Source organism: Hoplias malabaricus, chromosome 17, assembly GCF_029633855.1.
Source record: "Hoplias malabaricus isolate fHopMal1 chromosome 17, fHopMal1.hap1, whole genome shotgun sequence".
NCBI lineage: Eukaryota > Metazoa > Chordata > Actinopteri > Characiformes > Erythrinidae > Hoplias > Hoplias malabaricus.
The window spans coordinates 27,758,437-27,770,904 of record NC_089816.1 but is presented as its reverse complement, the minus strand read 5'-3'; the positions used below and the strand labels follow the sequence as shown (position 1 = coordinate 27,770,904).

At 38.9% G+C, this 12,468-nt stretch overlaps 2 protein-coding genes across 4 annotated transcripts in view; one reads left to right on the top strand and one right to left on the bottom strand.

The window, feature by feature from the left end:
* Positions 1 to 2,328, bottom strand: part of abcb7 (ATP-binding cassette, sub-family B (MDR/TAP), member 7) — a 35,729-nt gene extending 33,401 nt beyond the window's left edge. The window contains exon 1 of one of the 3 annotated variants that reach the window (XM_066649459.1): positions 2,128 to 2,328. In XM_066649459.1, coding sequence (XP_066505556.1) covers positions 2,128 to 2,289 — 162 coding nt within the window. In that variant the 5' untranslated portion in view covers positions 2,290 to 2,328. The remainder of the gene's footprint in view (positions 1 to 2,127) is intronic. The other 2 variants (XM_066649458.1, XM_066649460.1) reach the window with 2 other exon arrangements.
* A 633-nt stretch (positions 2,329 to 2,961) lies between these two features.
* LOC136673556 (uracil phosphoribosyltransferase homolog) lies at positions 2,962 to 12,298 on the top strand. The gene is made up of 7 exons (XM_066649096.1): positions 2,962 to 3,352; positions 3,724 to 3,766; positions 4,913 to 4,982; positions 5,904 to 5,966; positions 6,115 to 6,276; positions 9,322 to 9,420; positions 11,346 to 12,298. The coding sequence occupies exons 1-7, from the start codon at positions 3,138 to 3,140 to the stop codon at positions 11,450 to 11,452; spliced, it is 759 nt and encodes a 252-aa protein (XP_066505193.1). The 5' UTR covers positions 2,962 to 3,137; the 3' UTR covers positions 11,453 to 12,298.
* Positions 12,299 to 12,468: the final 170 nt, after the last annotated feature.

Below are 12,468 nucleotides of genomic sequence, written 5' to 3'. Positions count from 1 at the left end.
CTGGGGATGAACAATAACACTAATAATCTGTAAATAGGACAATCCAGTAGAAAGTGAATGATATTTTTTGCATATCACTGACATAAACAGAGCATCTACTCCATGCTATGGTTAAAGAAATATCACACTGTTCTTTATATGAGTGATACCCACTATTTAATAAGATCCAAATACACTGCAGTAATAAACTGTTTAAATACATTATTATGGCCTTACGCCCAATGATTCCAGGTAGACTCTGGACCCACCGCGACCCTGAACTGGATAAGGGTTACAGATAATGAATGAATGAATGAACGAATGAATGAATGAATACATTATTATGGGAAGAAAATCAATTTTCACAATTGCATTATTCTTCCACTGAAGTTAATCAAATTCATTTTGTTTATTTCAAATTTTCCAGTCATTGCAATTTAAAAAAACTGTAATATTTGATCAGTAGAGGTAGCATCTATGAGCACAGCCATTGGCTCAAGAGCTTCAGGATTCCAATTTTTCATTGGCTCACAGCAGGAAATAGGCAATGCTTTATACTATACCCATAGACAGGGTATATAAATTGGACCCAGTGAGCCCACTGTTTTCAACCGGGAAATCTGTGGTCAGTTGTGTCACTTCCTTGACTTCTTGCGCAATTAATTCCGGGAAAGTGAGAGAATGCCAGACACACACACAATTCGAATCTCCTGTGTGCCATTCAAACAGCCATACTGTCTGTAGGAGCTGTGCTGTTAAATCCCTACAAAAAACCCTTGTTAAAAAATAAAATCTTGGCCAGAATGCAGATGATTTAGCACAGGCATAAGCATAGGCTAAACTTAGTGAAACCTGCTGTGCTCAGTTTGGCATTAGTTATCACCATTACAGAGGAACATTTCGAGTCATAAACTGTCTGAATAATACGCATTGTAAAACTCTATAATTATAGGTGATAATTAAATATATTTTAAATCATAACTTTAAAACAAAACGATTCTACTGGGATTATACTGAGTTTCTTCTTCAAACATTACAGCACAGTGTTCTGGGTCACCACTGTATCACGTCATTGTAGCATTGCTGAGGAAAAATGTTCATTTCTAAACTATGAAGAGTTTGTAAAGTTTCTGCACTCAAACATCTGCTGGTTTGAATGTCATGTAACGTGTCATGTAACATGTTATTGAATCAGATGATGAAAAGTTTGCACGCCAATCACAGCAATGAAACGTGCATTTAATTTTTCACACCTTTGATTAATGTAAGACATAATATTTATTCCTGTCCGAGTTAAAAATGTAGTGAAACCAGTTAACTACAGAGTAAATACATACATGTTTCTAACTGCTATATTTGTGGTCTAATTGCAACAATACTGTGGATGCTAGCAGGTATTCCTAGCTTAAAGTTTGACAGACATAGCAACAGTCACCAATGGAGGTGGGACTTTCTAAGTTTCACTAGCTAATGATTAATGGAACATGCTGCGACTGGACACATCTGCCTTTTTAAAACTGCCTTAAACTTGAACCAGACACTAGATAAACGGTATTAAATAATTAAAATCAAAGTATTGTCTTGACTGAACATGATATAAGCCCTTGTAGTCCCGCCAAAGGCAAAAAAGACGCACAAAAAGCGCTAGGAATCTAGACACTGAAGAGTTTTATGTTTTACTCAACACAACCGACACTGACAGGATTCAAACGTTGGTCATTGAACTGAACAACTACATTAGGAGATTGTTAAAACGATACTGAAGTAAAATAATAGTAATAATAAAAAAAGACTGCCTGAATAGCACAAGCAGGTTCGTAAGCAAAACAAGGAAAAAAAAAAAGAAACCGGTTTAGCAGCAGAGTTTTAGAAGCTGGTTAGTTAATGTTACCAAACCCGGCAGCTAGCAAAGTTAGCTAAATCTCTTTGGCCAATATTAATTCGTGTTTTAAGTCCTCACATTGAAAGGACATATATGTGAATTCTATTATATTGAACTCTATTTACAGTCTGGAACTCAAGACCCTCCTGGAGGCACACAACCAAACCCGCTCTGTAGCTGGTGAGTTAGCAGCAGCCAGCGTTACATTATCCGTCCTTGCGGCCGTTAGCTCCGGATAGTCAGAGAGTGTATTTAACCGTGTTTACCTGATAAGCACTCCTCTGTCTTGGTCTCCATGCCCCGACAGAAGCTCTGCTGTCGTGTCTCTGGCAATGGTAACCGCTGCTGGGCCTTAGGAGAAGGACAGCAAGTCTCCGTCTGTGGAAGTGTAGTCCACATCGCAGCGGCTCTAACAGCGGCGCCATCATTACCTCACTCACGAGGGAACGCGGGGAAGTCCACGGAATCCGGTCGCTGCCCAATCCACGCACTCGAGCCCTAACTAGTACACTTTAATCGTGCGATGGACAATATATTACAATCCACTGGAAATGGATTTTTCTTCTATGTTTAAAAGAATGAGTATAATAATCATCAGTCAAACAAAAGAAATCTTAAAATACAGTTTTATGATACAGCAAATATTTCCATTCTTTTCACACAGTTTTCCATTAACCCAAGTTCTTATTTTTAATGTGTATCTCTCATCAATAAATTGCTGTTATTCAAATTTTCATACTAAATTCAATTAATTATTAATTTAAATATCTCCCTCTCTCTCTCTCTCTCTCATATATATATATATATGTGTGTGTGTCTTTTATGTTTATGCCTCTGATTAACTTATGTTGAATTATTAAAAACAAACAAAAAAACTGCAACACTACGTTATTTTCTATTTGCTGGTTAGCGTGACTATTTGATAATATTAACAATCATGTGAACTCTAATAACGAGTTAAAATAAAACTTTGCCTGGATATTGGATGTGACTTTTCTTATTATTCACGGGTCGTGTCCAAAACCGCACATAACCAGACTGAATCAACATAGTACACTACTCTCAATAGCATTTGTAGCAGAGCGTTCAGAAATGTAACGTGCGTAGTGGAGATTTGGGACACATCCAGACTTTCTCCTAACCGTCATGAGCAGAATGTGACAGGAGACACGCTGCTTTTCCGTTTACTTTGTACTTTTTGTGTGAAATACTATAGGTTCGTAGAATAAATTCTGCGTGGAAAATATATTTTAGTGGTAGTTTTCGGAACAGTAACATGCCTTGTCCGAACCAGCAGTTGAGCAGCTCTGAGAACCCAGAGCACGCCGTGACGAAGCAGGTCCGCTTCTCAAATGGCAGCAATTCAGACAGCGATTCACAGGAGCAACCACATGAAACTCCACTGAATCTCCACATCGACGTCGGACCTCAGCTGAAGCTCTTACCCCTAAATGACCAAGTCCGAGAACTACAGACTATTATCAGGGACAAGTGAGCAGCACAGATGGTGTCCTGAACCAAATAACACTGCTTGTTCGTGGCATGGTGTTAGAGTAGCAATAACATATTGTTAGAACAAAAAAAGTAACAGTGAGTATTTATGATGAAAGTGACTGTCATTTTTCAACTCGCATGACATGAAAATTTTAATTTACTTATACTCTCTAAGTGAGGTAGTTTATGCTCCATAGAGTGGGTCCCCTCATTGGAGCGGCCATGTTTATAAAATTTGTAGTATATAGAATATTTGACATGTCCTTGCCACTTGGTGTCAGTACAACGGCAGCTCTATAACATAAAGTTGAATATTTGAAGAACATGTTGATTGCTGAAGTCTAATGGCTGCCGTCTGTGTTTGACAGGACAACAACAAGAGGAGATTTTGTGTTCTGTGCTGATAGACTGGTAAGATATTTTTAGTGTAGCTGCAAATATGCTCACCACCACTCAGCTTTAGGAAAAAAAAGTGAATCCCATGGAATTTTCTGAAATATTTACATAATTTATTCATTGAGTTTTAAACAGTCATTCAGAGAATGGAGGACAGAGTGTTCATGATAAAATATTTTAGATATCTGTATAATCAATAATAATAATAATAATAATAATACATAAATCAATAAATTATTAAATCTATTCATACTTTTTTTAAAATTGAAATTATTTTTTTATTTTATTGTGAAATACCAGTTTATTGTAAAACACCAAATATGAATGTGACCGTTCATATTTAAAATTTCACAATTATAAGTTAGTTTTCCAGAATGGTGTTTTCTGTATTTTGATATTTATTCGTTCAGTCATTCATTCCCATTAGAATGAGGAGGCTTTGTGTCAATAAATGACAAACTGGGCAGGACTCAATGTATAATTGGCTGATCCTGACCTCTGTCATATTTCATACAACATTTCATATGAACCTGCCTAATCAAGCACGCAAGGCTTTTCCTCAGTGCCTGAAAATATAACCCAAAGATTTAAAATCATACCACTCAATATTCTGACTCAGTAAGTCTCTCCAGATTTTACAATAAAACACTTTGGAAGATTTCGTTTGCATCTTATTGGAAAATAGGATCAAATTGTGAAAAAATGTTTGGAATTTTTCTCTGTCTGATTCAAACCAGTTTAATTACTTAAACATCATCTTTTGGGCGGCAGGATGGCACAGCAGGTAGTGTTACAGTCAGTGTCAATTGTGGTTTCAAGCCCCGCTTTGGGTGATTGTCTGTGAGGCGTTTGGTTTATTCTCCCTGTGTCAGTGTGGGTTTCCTCCAGGTGCTCCGGTTTCCTCCCACAGTCCATATACACATGTCGATAGGTGAATTGGCGACATGAAAGTATCCATAAGTGTGAATGTGTTTGGCAGTGATGCCCTGTGAAGGACTGGCGCCCCCTCCAGTGTGTGTCCTTGCCTTGCCCCCAGTGATTCTGGGTAGGCCCCACCGCGCTCCTGAATTGGATACGTGGTTATAGATGAATGAATGAATGAGTCTTTTTGAGGTCTGTTCATTTGCATTAGAATTGTGACTACTCTTTATGTATTTATAGATTCGACTCGTGGTTGAAGAAGGATTAAACCAGTTGCCATATACTGAATGTGTAGTGACCACACCAACAGGTCAGATTCCTTGACTGTTAATGACTCCAGAATGCATTTAAATCCAAGATAATTACAGATGGAAACAATACCCCAGGAGCATGTGTATTCCATGTTTCATAGACTGAATGTGGATATCGTATTCTGTGTTTATGCCTGATGTTCTTGGAAGACATTTTAGAATTTGATAAAAAAAAGTATAAATAAACAAAATTCAGGGTCCAGTTATGTAAACTCATCTTAACTGGTAGAGTGTTTACTGTAGTGCTCACGTTACCTTTTTATATATATATGTCACGCCCTCGTCCCGTCTGGTCTGTTTTCTCAGCACATGGCTTTGTTTTGTTGTTGTTTTAGTCCCGCCTTTGTTCCGCCTCCTTGTTCGTCACCCTCGTTATTTGTCTCAGGTGCGTCTCGTCTGTGTTTTGTGTTTCAGTCCCCTTCCCTCACTTCCTGTTGTCGTTCATTTGTTCTTTGTACTGTGTCGGCCCATGTTGTTCTTTGTACTGTGTCAGCCCATGTTGTTCTCATGCTGTTTCAAGTGCTCTATTTGTTAGTATCCCTAGTCATGTTGTTTCTGGTTCTCGTTCTTAGTCTTGTTCTTTCCTCGTTTCGTGTTTGCCCTTGAGTTCGTTTATGTTTGTTTTGTTAATTTCTTGTTAATATAGTCTTTGTTATTAGCGTGTGCGTCCGTCTGTCAGTCCGCCCAGCTCACCGTAACAATATATTTTTAATAAGACGCTTTAGGGAACCCCAGCCCAAATTATTTAGCTTTGTCCTACAAGGAAGAAGAACAAACAACACCAGAACAAAGAATAGACAGTTTCCAGTGTATGCCAAAGGATATACGCATTCACTGAATATAATAATAATAATTCAGTGTTGAGAGTCAGGGCTATATCTGTTTTTTTATGAGTAATCTTTTTACATCTTACCATCTAGGACACAAGTATGATGGCGTCAAGTTTGAGAGAGGCAACTGTGGTGTCAGCATCATGAGGAGTGGTCAGTAAAGTAACTTTTTTAATTGACCTTTTCAGAGCAGCTAACTTATATAAATATTAAAGTAATGTGTTATGAGTTATAAACTCATAACTTGAGTATGAGTATATACTTAAAAACTTAAATGGTACATTTGTAACACCAAAAACAGGAGAGGCGATGGAGCAGGGACTAAGGGATTGCTGCCGATCCATCCGCATTGGAAAGATTCTCATACAGAGTGATGAAGAGACACAGAAAGCGAAAGTGTACTACGCAAAGTTTCCGCCGGACGTTTACAGACGCAAAGTCCTGCTCATGTACCCTATCTTGAGTAAGTACAGAAGGACCACTTGTTTTCTATGAGTGTCTGTGGGGAAGTGGATTCACAGAGCCGTTTACTAAAAACTTGCATTCCTTATTATGATTTATGTGATGCATACTCTTAAGTAGGGCGGCACGGTGGCGCAGCAGGTAGTGTCGCAGTCACACAGCTCCAGGGACCTGGAGGTTGTGGGTTCGATTCCCGCTCCGGGTGACTGTCTGTGAGGAGTTGGTGTGTTCTCCCCGTGTCCGCGTGGGTTTCCTCCGGGTGCTCCGGTTTCCTCCCACAGTCCAAAAACAGGTGCAGGTGGATTGGCGACTCAAAAGTGAGTGTGTGGCTGTCTGTGTTGCCCTGTGAAGGACTGGCGTGCCCTCCAGGGTGTATTCCCGCCTTGCGCCCGATGATTCCAGGTGGGCTCTGGGCCCCCCGCGACCCTGAATTGGATAAGGGTTACAGATAATGGATGGATGCATGGCAAACCTTGAACTATTTTTGAACATAACGTACTAGGTTTTTCCTGGATGCTGCTTTAATTTCCAAGCATGAGTTTTGAACATTTCACAATATTCTTTAACTTACATTGTCAAACACATGTCGCCAGTATATTTTTTGTTGAAATAGAGGTCAAATTACATTTACAAATTGCTGTATTTTGTTTGGCGGCACAGTGGTGCAGCAGGTAGATTCCCGCTCTGGGTGACTGTCTGTGAGGAGTTGGTGTGTTCTCCCCGTGTCTGCGTGGGTTTCCTCCGGGTGCTCCGGTTTGGTGACTTCAAAGTGTCCGTAGGTGTGAGTGTGTGAGTGAATGTGTGTGTGTCTGTGTTGCCCTGTGAAGGACTGGCGTCCCCTCCAGGGTGTATCCCCGCCTTGCGCCCGATGATTCCAGGTAGGCTCTGGACCCCCCGCGACCCTAAATTGGATAAGCGGTTACAGATAATGGATGGATGGATACTCTTAAGTAGACGTTAAATAAGAAGCAAATTACAGGGATAATTGAGAGGTCTGACTTTAACTTCACTTAAGGTAATAAATACAAAAACATGGGGACTCCTGAATATGTCTCCAATATATGTTTTTATTATACTTCCAGCACTCTGTACTTTGGTGATCTGGCTAGTGACAGTGCAGCTGTCTTTTTCTACTGATGACATAATAAAGGAAGGTTAATAAATTGTGAGGCGGCACGGTGGCGCAGCAGGTAGTGTCGCAGTCACACAGCTCCAAGGGCCTGGAAGTTGTGGGTTCGATTCCCGCTCCGGGTGACTGTCTGTGAGGAGTTGGTGTGTTCTCCCTGTGTCCGCGTGGGTTTCCTCCCACAGCCCAAAAACACATGTTGGTAGGTGGATTGGCGACTCAAAATTCTCCCTAGGTGTGAATGTGTGTGTGTGTGTGTGTGTGTGTGTGTGTGTGTGTCACCCTGTGAAGGACTGGCGCCCCCTCCAGGGTGTATTCCCGCCTTGCGCCCAATGATTCCAGGTAGGCTCTGGACCCACCGCGACCCTGACTTGGATAAGCGGTTACAGATAATGAATGAATGAATAATAAATTGTGTACCTGTGGTCAATAAATAGTGTACCACATGGTGCATGATAAAATGGTCAATACATTTTAGCAAGTACAACATAAAAATACCTTAAATAAAACTAGTGAGGTATGATGGAATGAAAAGTTGAAAATTATGGCTTTTTCTGGGAAAGTGGCTTTGTGAGTAAAAAGGTTATGCAGCATCTCTGTTAACCTGTGCTCAAGTGGCTTAAAAATGTTGACGAGGATTTTCTGTTGGTGCCTTTTCTAATATTTTGTCCATCAGTTCCTGATGTGCACACCTGTAATTGCCTTGCAGCCTACTGGTAGACATGCAAAATCAAAGAGCAAACCACCCGAATCCCCCACCTCACTGCTCTGTTCTAGCTGACCTTTGCGTCTTGTCCCACGTTTTCCAGCTCATTCAACCACAGAGGGTAATTATAGCTCTGGCAAGGAAATTATACAGCGCTTGCCAGTTAGCCAGCGAGTGCTGAATAGCATGAGAATGGGGCCCTGAAAATAGCTTAGTAATGGGCGGTTTACGCCCGCCGTTAATACACTTAACCATTGTGCACTGGTCGAAGTCGAACAGCGCCACACATAATGTCTTTATCAGCAGCCCTCAAAAACATTAATTCATTCCAGAGGGTCGTGTGGAAGAGGTCAACACCATCCTACAATGTGTTTACCTTGCACTTATTGCCCTCGTGCCGCCGTAATCAAATTAATGTGAAGATGACTCCATATTTAAGAGGCTATTGAGTGTTTGCACATTGAAGTGTTCATATGTGGGTCAGGATGCCATTGATTTGATACCCAATGTATGTATTACACCGAAATGCTTGATTAGAAAATAACTCGTGATTCTGAACCATCACAAAATTGCTTGCAGTTGTAGTGTTGTGTAATGACACATGAAAATAGCTACAGTTCATCTAACAGGTTAATAAGTTTTAATAATAACAACGAGCTTACTTGTGATCTGTAGGTAACATGCTCAGATTTCTCACAAATTATGTGGCACTAGAGAAAAAATTTAATAGCAATAAAACTCTCAACAAAAGGTCCTATATCACATACATAAACATGGTATATTTTAAGTGTTTGAGCGTGGGCTCTTTGAGACTTTGTAGATCTGTCATTTGGCTTGACATTTCACTCTAAGGTGGTTAAAGAGTACCAGGTGAGTGCTGGTCAGAGATCTGGTGGGAAAACATTACTATTACTTTAATTTTGCCTTAGGTTTTAAAAAAAGGAGAAAACATACTCTGATTTTGTATTCCCTCATTTGGTGACTACCACCAGCAGCCAATATAGTTAGTTTGGAAGGGGACTTAGGTCTTCAATTTTTGGCAGTCTGTCGTTCAGGTGTTTGCTGTATGAGTGTTCAACTCTGTCAGAATGTTCCAACTATTAAAGATTTCAGATGGTCTGCAACCAAGGGCCACTGATCAAAAAAATAAATAATAGTGCAAATAAATATGTAGTGTGTCCTGATTTGTCTCCACTTTAAATACTGACCTGTAGGTAGTGGCAACACAGTCATTGAAGCGGTCCGGGTGCTGATAGATCATGGGGTTCAGCCTTCACACATCATCCTCCTCAGTCTTTTCTCCACTCCTCATGGTAAGTTGGCGTCAATACAAATGTTAACATGTTAAATAATTTGGATAAATCAAACCTGACTGATTATCTCATACATTTTAAATATTTATAATGTGTTTAAAACTGTTAATATGTATTATAGATGTTTTATAATTATACACAGGTATTATGCATAGTGATACATGTGTTAATAATCAATTATAGCTCATTATAAAAGCCCTATGAAGTATTATTGTAAAACTTACAAAGCATTAATTCCAAATTATTAAGAGTCATAACTGCCCTTATAAAGGCTTATAATTATGGGCTTCACAGAAAGTGTTACCGCAATCTGCATACTACAGTTTGTAAATCTATGGCTTTCTTCACTTTCACATGTGACTGCATACACACTGATCAACCATACCATAATAAAATAAACTCAATGTTTCTAACATCATTGTCACTGACATCTCTTCAGTTTCACATAATATTTAGACACTTTGTAGTTTTACAATTGCAGCATGTATAATTTGCTGGTCACTTTTTAGCTTGTTGTTTCGGTTGTCAGGACCTCCACAGGACCAGCTTGGTCCTGCGTGTAGTAATACCAAACACAGTAACTCATCTGTTGGTACACAGATTGTGTTGGTTCTTTAGACCTTCATCAATGGTCACAGGATGCTCCCCTCTGGATGGATATTTTTGGACGATGGACAATTCCCAGACCAGCAGTAAGACTGAGATTTTGAAAAATTCCAACAGACCTGCTGTGTCTGATCTGTTCATACAGTTCAACACACACTAACACACCACCACAGTGTCACTGCAGCTCTGAGAATCATCCACCACCCAAATCATTCCTGGTCTGTGGTGGTCCTGTTGGAATCTGTCTTGATCACTGAAGAAAAGTGTATTGGTTTCTAACAAAATATGCCGAGCAACAAAGGGACTGCATTCAATAGTTGTAGAGCTGCACATATGGTATACAGAGCTAATAAACTGGACAATGAATTTACAGATCATTTTATTATCATGGCCAATCATTGTAAACGTCTTTATGATAGATATTTTATCCATTTCAAGCTGTTAATCAGTGATTAATATGACATCCAGCCACAGAGACTTTAAAATGTGGGTGTGACTCTAAATCTTCTAAAATCTTCTAAAAGAAAATGTCTTACTTTTGAAATTGTTACATGCTTGAACTTTAGCTGCAGGTTTTCATTTAAAACAAACAGAAGTTTATCTCCATTTGTTAAGTCAGCTTCTCTCAGTCCTCCAACAATTGATTTATTGCACAAGATTGGGCTCCTGTTTACAGTGAAAACCAGCAACATGACACTGACCCTTTGTGGATAAGATTACTGACCCATGGATTAGCGATAGCCCCCTTCTAACATTCCAAACTCGACTCATGTAGGTCTTGCTAATTAGCCGCTAATTAGTTGAGTCTTGTGAGTTTAATGAGGCAGAAAACTTACATATGCAGTGTTATGGCACAGAAGGAACTCACCTAAACAACTCTAGTTTGAAGTGTGTTATGAAACCCAATAGGTAAATATATAATAATAAAGTGTCAGAACAACAAGGATACATTGTGTTATTAATGTGAAGCAATGAATATCACCCATTTTTGAAGCATTTTGTTAAATTAGTGAGTGATTGAGAGAAAGATGTGGTGCGTTTAAAACATTTGAATACAGAAATACAGACAATTGTACAATACAAATAAACCTTATAGTCTATGATCACCAAAATTAATCTGTATTCTAGTATGTTTTTCAAAGACCACTTAAAATATTTTAACAAAAATGCAGAAAATAATGAAATAATCAGTGAACATGGATTTGATTCAGTCATGTATTTGATTATGGTATTGGCCTGTATACATGGTTTTTTTTTTCTTTGCCTTTTTAATGGCAATTTTTATTATTATGTGCTTGTTTTTTTAACATATATTTCAGGTGCAAAGTCTATAATTGAAGAGTTTCCAGACATCACTATACTGACCACTGAGGTTCATTATGTCGCTCCCACTCACTTTGGACAGAAATACTTCGGTACAGACTAATTTATCAAGTTATTCCACCCTAAAGATGTTTGACGTGCAGTGTTCTGAGGTATATTTATATTTTTTCAGGATAAAGAATTGTGTCATAACAGTTTGAAGTGCCTTGCATATTTAAATGGTTTACGTAGACTGGGGGGCTTGGCATCAGACATGGTGACCTTAATCTTATGTTGAGCTGCTCCACAGCATGAATTTTAATTCACATTTTGTAATGGAGATTACAAATGCTGTGTAAGCATAATAGAAGATCTATGAAATCAACAGGTGCGCCATAGCTGAATGCACTCTTTATAAGTGTTGTCTAGAAACATTTGTATAGTGTATAATATAAATTAAAAGGGCAACCATGTGTTCAAATTCATTTGTATTTTCAAAAGTAGATCTTGCTAATAAATTGTATTAATTTACCTTCCCCATCAGTCAGCATCAACCCTGTCTGTGTCATCAGATGTTCCTATTTATCATTTATAGGGAAATAGGCTTTCCAAACTTCATCAGAAACTGGAAAAGAGAGAATAACAATTTCCATCCTGCTTCCATTAATATGTACAAATACATATTAAAATAGGTTTTTTGTGTATTTTTATAGATGTATACACTTGTGAAATCCTTAAATGTGGAGTAGGAGCGAGAGCAGGGTTAGCTGGCACAGTTTTCTCTCATTAACATACAGTATATCTCAGGCTTGCCAAACCTTAGGATGTCCATTGCCAAGTGTTGGCAAGAGGGGCACAAAACCCCCCAGGCATTAGACTTTGGAGCAGTGGAACCACATCCTCTCAATTGATGAAGCTCCTTCCACTATCTTTGAAAGGATTAAGAGTGATGTTTATGACCCAGAAATAATCATTCAGCATTACCACCTGACCCAAATAAAGCACTTGTGGATGAATGCAAGCCAATTCTCAAAAGAAATGGTTCAAAATACAGTCAAAAGCCACCAGAGAAGAGTAGAGATGGGGTTATTGCAGCAGCGGGGACAAATTTTCAAAGGGTGTTTTTTTTATTAACAGTTT